Here is a 13,682-nt window from a genome sequence, read left to right on the forward strand (position 1 = left end):
TATTGGTTCACAAAAATGTCCATTAATTGCTAAAAGTGTGAATGTGGGCACTATTGAACAAATTGTGTTTGTTACTTACATTTATGGAGTGAAGATCTTTTTTTATTGATTAGTTGGGTGGACGAGCTTACAGCCCACCTGGTGTTAAGTAGTTACTGGAGCCTATAGACAGCTACGACGTAAATGCGCCAGCCACCTTGAGATATAAGTTCTAAGGCCTTAGTATAGTTACAACGGCTGCACCACCCTTCAAGCCGAAACGCATTACCGCTTCACGGTAGAAATAAGCAGGATGGTGGTACCTACCCGCGCGGACGCACAAGAGGTCCTACCACCAGTAGAAGGGTAGCTGGCAAAAGCTGAATGAGAGAAACCGATGATCGTGCTTAATGGTATGTCCAGAAATCCATGTCCAGCAGTGGACTGCTATAGGAAGGATGGTGATGATAAAGATAATAAAAAAATGATCTGATAAGATTTTCATTTCACAAAATCTGATAGCCACATCTAGTAACATTGAGATACAAAATGTTTCTCTCTCTGTCTCTCTCTATCCATTCCAGTCTTTTATTTGCAAGATAGCAATAGTACTAGCAATACAAAACGAAGTGGCCCCGAGCAGAGATCGCATGTTCATGGAAACTAAGCGCCAAATCGTATACTTCAGCTGATTGTTCTTTATGTATTGAGAGAGCTCTTGAATATCGGCGTGCTCTTTTTCGTCTGCAATAAAGTCGTTTATCAGAAATCTACAAGATACAACATAATTTTGATACGATTTGAACAGTGGAAGAATTTAATTGTACTATAATTGAGGTTTCGTCTCTCGTGTATCGAAGCTAGCTGCAGCATGCATGTTATGCAACGATCTTCGAAAACCACTTAACTTGAAGTGAGTCGTGAGCTTTTAAGCTGGACAGCCCCAAGGAGTACCACAGTGGTAGCGCTGACGACCCCTATCCAGCCTCCCTTGTAGGCAGGGTAGTGGAAAGACATGCACTTCCTATGACATGTATTACCTTTCTCCCCAATCTATCTCGGCTTAGTTCTGTCTCATCAACCCGTCAAAATCTTCGGCCATAAATGAGAATTTAACGACCTCTTATTGTATCATACGTCACGTCATTATATTCTTGTAGTGAATGATGGTTTCAATATTTTTTGGTCTCATTCTTTAAATCACAATGATGTTGAATAAAATCATAATATAATTTTAATAACCTTACGAAATCGAAAAAATTACTAAAATAATTAATTAATAAAAATAGTATTCATCATTAACAGATTTACCTTTACAAAAAACGCGTTTTTCTGTTACGATTTTTAATATTTCTTTCATCTCAGTGGATACCATGTCAAGTGTTACAGAAGGTATCATCAACAGTACGTAAGAAGGGAGAAATTCTAGTGTAAACAGCACAACATTCATTAATTTGGGACCCTGAAGATAAAAACCCAATTAAAATAATGTATATAATATCTAATAACGTGATTTTTCACTAATCTTGAACTTCAAAACAAATATATTTTAATACTAAATATATGTAAAAATCTCACCTCCCGTTTCAAAACGGAAATCAAGTCAAACAAGCCCGTCAAAATCTTTGGATATATGCAGATAGTAAACACGAACATCTAAAAGTGTTAAAAATTACGATTAAAAATTAGAAACGACTTGAATTAATTTTGTTTGTGTTTATCTCAGACAAAAATTCAAAATATTAAATACATTCTGTACCATTTTTATAGCAGGTAAAGGTGACTTATTTTAAAAAAAAATCGGTTGTCTGTAAAGTCGGTTTACTGACGATAGTTGAACGTGACAACGTTTTAAGAAAATACTGATGGAATGGTTTCATTTTTCAATTATCGCAATTATCGTTGCTGTAAACAATTGACACCACATTCACTTTTCACTGAACTTTATACTTGACGAAAACATGTAAATGTATTATTATTGTATAGCAACTGTCCACGCGGATGCATCGCTCACTCAAGTAGGAGAGAGACAGATGTCGAATGCTGCCGAACGCGGAGGCCGATTGTGCCTCTTTGTCGCTCGTTGCGCGCTCTCGCTTGCACTTCAAGCCTTAAATGGAACGCCTCGTCATGTTTTTTCGTGCATGTAGCCGGCTCCATCGAATTATAAGACGTTGTCACGTCAACATTAAAAACACATTTTAGGTCTTAAGACAGTAGAATCTACACAATCGCTGTCCCATTTTCATTATTAGGCAATCGGAACACCTAACCCGTGTAATAGGCGCTGCTGTAACTTCTAGCGATCATTTAACATAATGGTTTATTCGAAGTATTATAAAAAAGATATATCTTTAAAGGATGTATTTACTTTAAAAAGTAAAGTACTTTATGAAAAACAGAAAAGTATTATTTGAAAATTTCCCAAAACAATCGTAGCCAAAGTAACACCAAAAGAAGAAACAGAAAAAGTCCCTTCTTATTCCATGTTGCAAGGAATAAATGGAGATTTAACCAGGAATTTAATTTAGGAAGGTTGAAGTCAGGCAGCGGTCAACCATAAAGTTAATGTCAAATCTCTGTGCAGCATGATAAGAGGCCATGGTATGCCGACTCTATATAATGTGAGATAAGATCAAGAAGAACAAGAAGAGATCTATAGAAAGGAAAAATTAACTCAATCAATTACATGGATAGTAAACGAAAATTAAATGAACAAATATTAAATAAATTACGGCTATTATTGTTTTTTACTTAATACTTACCATAATTTTCGCCGGAAAATCAGTTTTTTCTAATCCTCTTACGATCGAGTCATACATCATTATATATCTCCGAGGCGAAAATCGATTGTAAGGCAAATTATCGAAGCCTTGTTTTTGTAGGGTAAGACGAAACATTCTTATACGACAAAGCAATATTCCGAATATCAATGGCAACACCATTCTTCCCATAAAAGTGGCAATCCAAATAAAATTCATTCCGCAAATTCCTATAAATCCTGTGTAACACAAGCCATACCACAGTACGCAAAATACAAGCATGCTTATCATTTTGAGCAATATAGCAACAAACAGAAATATTTTAATAAAAATGTCAAACTTTTTATAAAAAAAATTGGTATCTGGCGTGCTATCTATGATAGGGTCATATCGAGCGTACTCAAATATATAATTCTCGCGCAAATACAGCGACAAAATAACGTGCATCCCATACTCTAAGATAAAAGGCACTTTTACTGTCATCAGTATCCTATAAGTCTTGAAATAGCAGAAGTACATCATGACAATACTAATAAAGACGCAATACATCCTTTGAAGCCAACGCATCCTATTAGAAACATTAAGCTCGAAATATAAGCCAAAAACTAAACGAAGAAACATGATTGACCTTATATTGTAAACTAGCTTTTTATTACAAATAGGTAACATATTTTGTATATATTTTAAAGTCACTTATGTTTCGATGCTTTATAGTAATAGCTACTATTGTAACACTAACTTTCTGGTGGAAAATTATATGAAATGACTTTACAAACGTATTTTCTTTATTGATATCGTTAATAGACACCGACTTGAAATTAGAAACGAATATGATTGGTCTACAATTACTAGTATTATTCTAGGTACAGCCATTATATCCTCATAAACATATTTTTATCTATTTTTAACCGTACTATGTTTTGATACGAATAGATAAATAAGTTTATTGGTAAAAACACTTTGAAATAGAACAATTTCTATTTGGCTTTAATAAAATTCCCATTAATGTTTGACTGCGCTTTTATCTTTTGAACTATAATTATGAGTTATTTTTTCTTTTCTTGTGCTATCTCCTTGGTAAAGTAGATACCTTTTTTTGTTTTTTTATTGCTTGGATGAGTGGACGAGCTCAGAGCCCACCTGGTGTTAAGTGGTTACTGGAGCCCATAGACATTCACAACGTAAATGCGCCACCCACCTTGAGATACAAGTTCTAAGGTCTCAAGTATAGTATAGGTCTCAAGTATACCTTAAGCGGCTTCTTGACTTAAGCAGCACGGGGCTTGGAATTCGGAGATTGCGTTTATACTTGTTCAGCCAATACTTAACTATCGTCTGATCTAAGTAAGGACAAACTATACATTTACGTGCTTTGGTTGAGATTTTGCTCCAGTCACGTAATAAAAATTCAAGAAATGCAGACCTACACAGATACTTGAAGAAGATCGGTGTGTGCATTACACTGTACTAAACCTTGAAACACCGACATACATTCTATTGTTTTAATTAACAAATTGTTTTAGATCAGCTTCTTCTTCTTTCAGTCCACAGACGTCCATTACTGGACATATCCTCCCACAAGCCTTCCCACAATGACTGGCCTTGTGCTATTTGCATTCATCGGATTCCCGTGTGGGAAGACTACTCACGTTAGGTTTTACGGTACGCGATAACAACTCAAGAAATTTACGGCCCCAGCGGCCATTTGTTCCACGAGCAATGTGCCCTGCCCACTGCCAATTCAACGTCACAATCTTGTGGACTATGATGATTACCGTGGCTTACCTGCGAATTTCCTTATACCTGATTTGATCTCACAGGGAAACTGCGAGTATAGCACTCTCCATTGCCCTTTCGCTGACCTTGAGCCTTTTGATAATGCCCATTAAAATTTGATCAGGTAATAAATTTAAGTAAACTAAAATGCATCTTTTGTTGGACATCACAATTTTCGCCATACAATTTTGTGATTATTTTTTCTAGCAACTAATTAAATTAAAAGGCCGAGAGGCGACTAATCCAGGAAGAAATGAGGAAAGGAAAGTATTTTTAATTTTTGATATTATTACCCATGAGTTCTATTCTGTTAGTTTTAAATATTGATTACATTTCTTTTATCCTAGATAAACAAACTAGCTTAGTTTTGAGTTCAGAAGCTTATTCGAGTTAATTAAAATTAAGAATACAAAGTATTTATGTGCAAGGTTTTTATTGATTGTTTCAAAGAGCAAAAAAGAGAAAAAAAAACCACAAGGTGAAAAGCATAAGTTAATCAACTAAATAGAGCAAACTTGATACATTTTCTTAATTAATAAGTGTGATTGAATACGTCACAATCGATACTTGTTTAGTATAATTTTAGAAATTATCAGGACGCTATTTACAATAGCATTCTGGAAAATGTCAAATATGAACGAAGGATATACAACACTTTTCAAAGTTCTTCAACAGTTGTATGGCTGTTTAAGTCATTCTGTAACAGCTAGCCAAGAACTCAACGTCCAACCTAGCCCATAGACACAGCATACTGAGTTTCTCGCAGAATCTTCTCAGTGGGTCGCGATTTCGATCCAGTCCAGTGTTAGACTCAACGATGCATTGCTCTTGCTAGGGCTAGTCCTAGAAAATTCTCTTAGGTTGAGCCCTAAGCCCACCTATCCGTCCACGCGTAGTCGTAATATCTCTGTAGGCTATGAACGATAGGTAGGAAAAAAAAACGAATCGTGTCTTCGTAAAACTTGTCACTTCTGAGTATTCGCCTAGATTTTGCTATTCTTAATTTGCATAATAGCAATAACATTGGCAATACTAAAAGAAGTTGCGACAAGTAAGGTACGCAGATTTAGAGACACAACCTGCCATAGAGTGTAGTTAAAAGGATTGTTCCGAAGATATTGGAAAAATTCTTGAATTTCCGAACGTTCTTTTTCATCTGAAACATTTAGATGAAGACGTAAGCTTCATTAACGATTTCATAATATTTTTTACGTAATAAAGTTTCCTCACTATATTATAATATTGACATTTACAAAGCAAGGTATGATAATAAGCCTTATGCATTGAGCAGCTTGTTTGCTTTCGATGGCGTTAAGGAATAGAAGGAAAACGCAAGATATCAAAATGCCAAAGAAAATGGCAAAAATCTCATGTAAACTTACTTTTACAATTCAAGCGCCTATCAATTGTAATACTCAACAATTCCTGAACATCTTCAGATACTAGATCAAGGGCAACAGCTGACAATAAAAGGAAAAGATAAGAAGGTGATAGTTCCACCAGAAACCATATGAATGTGGTCAAACTGAGTTCCTGAAATCAAAGAAATAATAATATATTTGCAATAGCATTTGTAGGCCTTATATAAAGACTTTTTAATTTTTTTATATAATACTAGCTGACCCGGCAAACATTGTTTTGCCTTATTTCTAGGGAATTTCTAGTGTAGAAAAAAAAACTAACTCATTGCAAGTGTGTAAGGATGCGGTAAATGAGTGAAAGAGGTATGTAGTGCTGTGAACGATGAGGGAATATATAATAAAAATAACAAAACCTCATTCAACCACATAGTACCTCATTATAACAAAAAAAAAAGTCCAAATAAAAAAAAATATGTTAGGGGTGGACAACCCTAATTCACTTAGGGGTATGAAAAATAGATAGTAGCCGATTCTCAGGCTTACTGAATATGCATAAAAAATTTCATGAGAATCGGTCAAGCGGTTTCGGAGGAGTATGGGAACGAATATTGTGACACGAGAATATTAGATTACCCCTTTCTTCATTTCTTCCATAATTTCAAACAATGACACTACTAGTTTTGGTGCAAAGCAACAAATAAATGTGAATATCTGAAAGGAAATAAACATAGCTTTTAGTACAGTTTAAATTCTAATGAGAACACCATAACACCATAAGAAACATTATAAAAATTGCATACCAATAATTTTACAGGAAAATCAACACTTTCAATACTGTTAAGCACAGCTTCATACATCAAAATGTATCTTTTTGGTGTAAGTCTATTCTGAGGTGTGTTCTGAAAACCTCTGTTTTCAAAAATAATCCGAATAGTTCTCATGCGGCAAAATAAAATACCATATACTAATATAAAGACCAGTCTTCCCATGTGGCTCGCAAGCCATAAAAAATGAAGTGCTAAAGTTCCCCAGATGTATTTTGGAGTACTAAGAATTGGCCAACTTTGGAACATTAAAACGACACCAAGTATCTTAAAACTAACAAATAAACAAATTATGATCTTGAAAAACTTCTCAAATTTCTTGCAAAGATACAAGAATATTGGATATCCATCCGTCCTGGGGTTGAAACGAAGGTATCTGAAGAGATATTTATCACAAGTTAAAAAAGAAAAGGTCACATACGTTATGTATTCCATGACAGAAGTCAATTTCGGGTGTAATGAGAAATTGTCATCACGAAATATTATAAGATAGCAAATAAAGGAGGAAAGAGATATACAGTAAGATTTAATCATCCATTTAACGCGATCGGATACTTTGATGTCGTAATATAAACCAACTATCAAACGAGCAAACATCGCCGGCTGTACGCTACAAACCAACCGCTCATTTTTATCCAATTTTTTTCGATTAATTTTAGTTTTATTCATTTCGATTCAATGTTAATATTACAACAGTACAATAGAAATGGTTTTGAAACACAATTGAAACATTCATATTAAATATGTTCACATCCTATTGACGTCAATGGTTTTTAATCACCATAAAGGCTCTTCATTCTTTATTATCTACATTAGAAATAACCTTCTTTTGCTTTAATTACGCTGATCTCAAAATAGAAAATTAGATCAAGGGCAAAAAAAGAGAAAGGACAAAGAAAAAATGTTGAAGACATGACACCACGAGAACAACGAATAATTAGAAAATAATGTTTGAGAATTCAAGATATGACAAGGTCTATAATGACAAAAGGATTGTGTGGTTTTATAAAACCACGGTAAAAGTGAAACTTTTTTCACATTATAGACATTTAACTCTGACAAACAACATTTACATTAAACACTGACAAAAACAAACAAAATAGCGTGGAGCACTGGCACAAATGAGTAATAGTCTATATTGTATACACTACACGGTCAGCTGCGGCGAACTTTAAGCGCCGCCATATTGGCCTTGGCTGCTCTGACGAACGCCTTTCACTTTATCCCTACTCCGCGGCCGACCACCACGTGACATGCAACACACAGACGAAAAAGTTTGAGACGATGTAATAAAATAAAAATTTCCCTTTAAAAAAAAACTTTTTTATTAGTATTTTTACTGATTATTTTATTGATTATTTTTTATTAATTATTGATTTATTACCATCAAAAATTTAAAAATCAAGAATGGACTTATCGAAATGGTCGGGGAACATCATGTCTTTGATTGTTATTTAACCATAAATAAATGTGATATTTAAACGCAGAATCTTGCAAAAATCCGATTCGCTACTAACTATAAACATAAATTTATAAATCTTGATCGCGTAAAAGTGGTATTTAAGATTTTAGTTAAATCATAATTATGCTTAGCGTCAAAATGGATATTATAAGGAGCATTGTTCCTAAGGGTTCTTCGACTCCACGCACACTTTTTATCCCATCTGATTTGCTTGCGCTTATGACCCATCGTCGGGCTTGGATTGGACTGTAAGTGGTTTACTAATTATGAATATTGTGAGATTAGGCATAGAAAAAGACCGGGCAGTAAATTGTTCAGAGTTTTCTCTCGTAGAATACGGGCTTCTGTTTTTTGTCCCTCCTCTTCACCACTCAACAATTTCCGGAAAGGGATCACGAAGCACAGTTCGATTGGCGATTATATAGCTCGCTTTTGAACATACGAGATATAATGTGCGAATCTATTAATGAATTTTATAAAGCGTGTTTTGCACGGTAATTATTGTGCACTTCTTATTGGTGTAATTTTTAATACTATCACAGACTATGTTTGTTATGCAGTGGTTTCAAATAAGGATTTATAGGCATATCACCTACTATGGTAACTAAATAGTTTTAGTTAATTAATTATCTTTGTTCAGTAAGCCAACTTACATCGCTAATCAATTACTAGACCTTAAATGAATCATAAGTAGAATGTCATCCACCTTTCAAGTCTCAGTTGCATTTTAATTTCTTAGGCGGTTGAAGTAGCCCAGCAAGTGTTAAAGCTTACCCCAGCCCATAGACGTGGATGCCGCCACCCATCTTGAGACTTAAGGGTATAGTATAACACCCATCTAACTGGAAATAATCGGTTGTGGCACGTAGTCGTCCTGACTCACAAATTACACAAATCATATTTATTGCGGGTATGTTTCAATGGATTCTAGAGACACTCGGAATGGCCGCATGCCTGATTGACACTGAAAATAAATTAACCCACATTTCATTATATTTTTTTATAAAATATCTGAGTTTTTTCAAATCGCTTTCGATTAGTCACAACAAAGACGTCAATAATAATTTCATTATAAAATCAATTGGAAAAGATAAAACAAATACTGTATTGGAAAACCCGCAGCTCCAAAACAATAACTTGTTTTACAATAACAGTGATTTACGAGTCATTGAACAAATCGTAACGATGAATTTGAACGGATAAACAATGTAGGCACCGATATTGCGTTCGGTTTGTTCAGTGAAGACGTAGTTGAGGAATCATCTTGTCTATATCTATATCTATACTAATTTATCTATACTAATATTATAAAGAGGAAAGATTTGTTTGTTTCGAATAGGCTCCGAAACTACTGGACCGATTTGAAAAATTCTTTTTCCATTAGAAGCCGACATTGTCCCTGATGAACATAGGCTACTTTTTTTTATTTTTTATTTATTTATTTTTTTTGCTTTCATGTGTGTTTTAATGTTTCCGAAGCGAAGCGAGGGCGGGTCGCTAGTAATTTATAAAGAGGAAAGATTTGTTTGTTTGTTTGTATTGAATAGGCTCCGAAACTACTGAACCGATTTGAAAAATTCTTTCACTGTTTGGAAGCTACACTATTCCCGAGTGACATAGGCTATATATATTTTTTTTGAATTAGGGATCCTTACTAAAACTCCAATACTGTAACCCAAGGTGTAAAAAAATTACCTGAAATATTCTTTACATCGCGTGCCCTGCGAAAACTATTGATGATAGAATGATATAAAGTACTACGACTTTGTAGAGCACATTATCATTTACAAAAAGTGTCGCGACAGCATATGTCCAACTATTATAGTTATGCCGCTATAAGTGTTCTTTTATTTAAAAAAATAAAACAACGTCAAATAACGTTGAAAATTTTGTTAAAGACCTGAGCGAAGCCGGAGCGGGCCGCTTGTATAATATAAATTGGAAAAATGAAATATTATGTTGAAACCCTGAACAAGTACTTTACTGTCAGTGTATCTAAAATTATTCACGTTAAAATCCTAGCAAGAGTTTGCCGATGTTTGTTGACATCTACTTATGATAGAAGACCTAAGCGCTGATAGCATTTTGACTAAACTCACACGTTTTCGAGATTGTTTGCTTTTGTTTGGTTTTTATTTGTCATTTCATATATTTTATACTGGTGGTAGGACCTCTTGTGAGTTCGCGCGGGTGGGTACCACCACCCTGCCTATTTCTGCCGTGAAGCAGTAATGCGTTTCGGTTTGAAGGGTGGGGCAGCCGTTGTAACTATACATGAGACCTTAGAACTTATATCTCAAGGTGGGTGGCGCATTTACGTTGTGGATGTCTATGGGCTCCAGTAACCACTTAACATCAGGTGGGCTGTGAGCTCGTCCACCCATCTAAGCAATAAAAAAAAATTTTTTTTTCAATTAGTTGGTAATAACAAATATATATTTTTATCACCCTGTTTTCAAATGGGAAAATGCACATTTTGATGAAGGCAACTGATTTTATATGAATTAAAATTAAAATAAATAAACACAAATATGATCTGAATAATCACAAATACGATACGATTTATGATCTGAAGAATTAAGGAATGATAGGAATATATTTATGTTGAGGAAACAGAGAGGACATTACTATTATTAAAAAAAAAATATATACCCTAAAAAAAGGTAAATCCTCGTTTCGAAGCTTACTAATACGATAACTAATCACATCAAAAATACTGACACACAAAATAATTTTTATATGTCTAAACACCAAACAAAAAAATAGCTCCATAAGTAACGCCTTCATTTATTTTTCGATAGTAATTCGCGTCTCGTACAACCACTCAAGATAATCGTATCGGAATTCTGCGGGATATTCCCGAGGCATCGGTAATTCGATGCACCGAGTACCCAAAGGCACGTAGTTACCCAGAGCATTAAGAATTCGATACGGTGCCCATAAACGATGGGTTTTGTTGATGAGTCGATTACATTTTGCAATGTGAGACGATACGCGTTAGGTTGTTCCAAATTTCCATACTCCTCGACGCTTTTAAAGTAAATTCGTTTTTAGCATCCATTAGCATTTAGTATTTAGCACTTCCTTATAAATTGTCTATCTAAAGCATTTCAGAAACCTATTGGAGTGGATTGCAAATAATCCATTATACAAATTATTTGGAAAATGAAAATCAATGTGGTTTATGTTTGGAGCAGCTAATTTCCAAACTAGATCACTATAGCATCGAGCACTTCTCATTATTCCAGTAAAACCGAGATTGCAGCCTCAAAGCTAAAGTTGGGTGGCAAAACTAAGGCTGTTATATATAAATAAGTATAGTGTACTTCCACAGACATGTTGAATCAATATACGCGCATCGTTTTCTGCTTTTTATAAAAAGTATATAGATTTAATTTTTTTCTTGATAGGTACTTCTTTGATATTTGTTGATCTACTACTACTAGGTACTATGTACTGCATACATACTTACAAATGTTAATATTCTAATTAAAAAGCGACTTCTCTAAGCACAATAATATATTTGCCTAAATGGTGATTCCAAACCCATTTAATAAAGTTTATAAGTTTAAACGTAATGAATAATTTGAATTAGGCCTGTATAAATTTTAGTAAGGATTTGTTAAAATTGGTTTTCTCTATAAACACGTTACAGAAATAATAACTTTAGAAAAAGAGCTAGTATGGTAAGAATTAATTCAATTCTATTAGTTTGGATCCTTCGGTTGCTACTATTCGCGATAATGTTTTTGATAATTTTGAGTACCTGTGTCATACTATGCCGTTGAAACCACGTGTCCGATTTAATTGATAATAGTTCCTAATAACCGATTTATAGACTTGAAAATCGTAAATTCCTTAGACGGCAATTTCTCATTACCGTATCCTGTCCTTAACGGTTCGAGCGTGTGTTTCGATTTCTCGAATGATCCTAAAGGAAATTACTTTGCTCGTTTTAGTGGCATCCCGACGGTCACTGTCGTTTTTTTGACGATGCCTTCATTTCCTCTCGGAGCGTCGCCGTTGACGTTCTGTTTTGTAAAAGATTTGTTTTTTTTTGCCTCAGCAGAAAATGAATTGTGTTTCGTGCACGGATGAATGGAGATCGAAAATTCATTTTTAAAAATGGAACCGTTTTCCTTTTGCGTATATTTTTATGTTCACTAATCAAACCTATTACACGATTGTCACTTAAATAATGAAGAATTTCCGTTTAGTATATTTTCTTCGGTTTTCAAGAGTCGTAGACTACTAGAAAGATTTACAAGTAAAACTGCTTTTCGGGTTTAATATATAGTAGTAGCCCAATCAGTGGCCGTGAAAACGTTAATATATTGGAAACCATTATAACATAAAATAAAACAGGCGACATTAAGTCGTGAAAATGATTATAATTAAATACCCATTTCTTATTAAAAAACTATTCGCGTGACTTTTTCAGACTTAAATGGCTCTTTGATTAATATTTATAAGCTTCCATCTACGGTGGTTCCCGAGTGCTATTTATTAAATGTCCTTCAAACGAGGCTTATTATAAAATGTGTTAAATTAATTCGTAAAATAATTATGTATTAATATAAAAGACAAAACAGTTAATTGTATATTTGTTCCCGATTTGCGAAATGATTTTCATGTTCTTTTTATTTTTAATAGCTACCAGTCATAGTGATATTAACAAATATTTGTTTGCAAAACAAATTTTTATCAAATAATCAATAGTTAAGCGAACACTGGTAAACCAAAACTAGTAAACAGTTTTATATTTAGCATAGAACTTTGAGAATTTTGATTTGCTATCCCTTAATATAGGCCGCTTATCCCGTTTATATGCAAGCAAGGCATTCATCACTTTATTTTCTCCGAAATTACTATAAATATCAAAGAGATCTACTGTGTAATTAAATTTAAATTTGCAATCGGACTTGGACATTATATTTATCGGCTGATTATCCTACACGCGAATCGTGAGTCTCTCTGCGTATACAAAAATTGCAATATTTAAAAAATGCGGTCTGTATTCTACAGTAACTAAGCAGACCTTTAGCTCATTCGTCTATGAAAAATGGTACCAGTGAGACCTGATAAAATGAAAGTACTATGAAATACTGCTTCTCAGGTTAAAAAACCTCAATAAGTAAATCTACCGATGTACTTACAGTAAACTGAAAGTCGCGAAAAAGGTTTTCCAATGCAGTGGTTCAAGTAATAAGAAACAGAGCCTAGAATTTTTGTATAGAAGAGTCTATTCTATTAGCCGTGTGGTAAAAGGTGCAGAAAAGTTTCCGGGGAGAGTTTTTTCAGCACTGGCACTTACTGATAGTGTAGAAACTCTAACGGTAAGCAACCAACAACCAAGCGCTCCGGTTCGGAGAGTGCAGTAGTTGTTATACAAGAAAATTCAGGAGAAGAAAGGCGATTAAAAGATTCACCGATGAATAGGTTTTTTTTTTTATTGCTTAGATGGGTGGACGAGCTCACAGCCCACCTGGTGCTAAGTGGTTACTGGAGCCCATAGACA

The 13,682-nt window shown here is 34.3% G+C and overlaps 1 protein-coding gene across 1 annotated transcript; it reads right to left on the bottom strand.

The window, feature by feature from the left end:
• Positions 1–5,500: 5,500 nt before the first annotated feature.
• Positions 5,501–7,371, bottom strand: LOC149501591 (uncharacterized). Its single transcript, XM_089732301.1, has 4 exons — positions 6,679–7,371; positions 6,512–6,589; positions 5,900–6,050; positions 5,501–5,673 (listed from the first exon to the last, which is right to left on the bottom strand). The coding sequence occupies exons 1-4, from the start codon at positions 7,369–7,371 to the stop codon at positions 5,501–5,503; spliced, it is 1,095 nt and encodes a 364-aa protein (XP_089588427.1).
• Between the last annotated feature and the right edge of the window lie 6,311 nt (positions 7,372–13,682).

The sequence above is a fragment of the Bombyx mandarina genome, chromosome 13 (assembly GCF_030267445.1).
Source record: "Bombyx mandarina strain Sakado chromosome 13, ASM3026744v2".
Lineage (NCBI taxonomy): Eukaryota > Metazoa > Arthropoda > Insecta > Lepidoptera > Bombycidae > Bombyx > Bombyx mandarina.

Excerpts from the sequence above, each read along its gene's own strand:
- LOC149501591 (XM_089732301.1), bottom strand. The coding sequence starts at position 7,371 with ATGAATAAAACTAAAATTAATCGAAAAAAATTGGATAAAAATGAGCGG. Across the intron at positions 6,051-6,511 it reads TGGAAGAAATGAAGAAAGGG|GAACTCAGTTTGACCACATT; the intron begins GTAATCTAATAT and ends CTTTGATTTCAG. Across the intron at positions 5,674-5,899 it reads TAGGCGCTTGAATTGTAAAA|ATGAAAAAGAACGTTCGGAA; the intron begins GTAAGTTTACAT and ends TAAATGTTTCAG.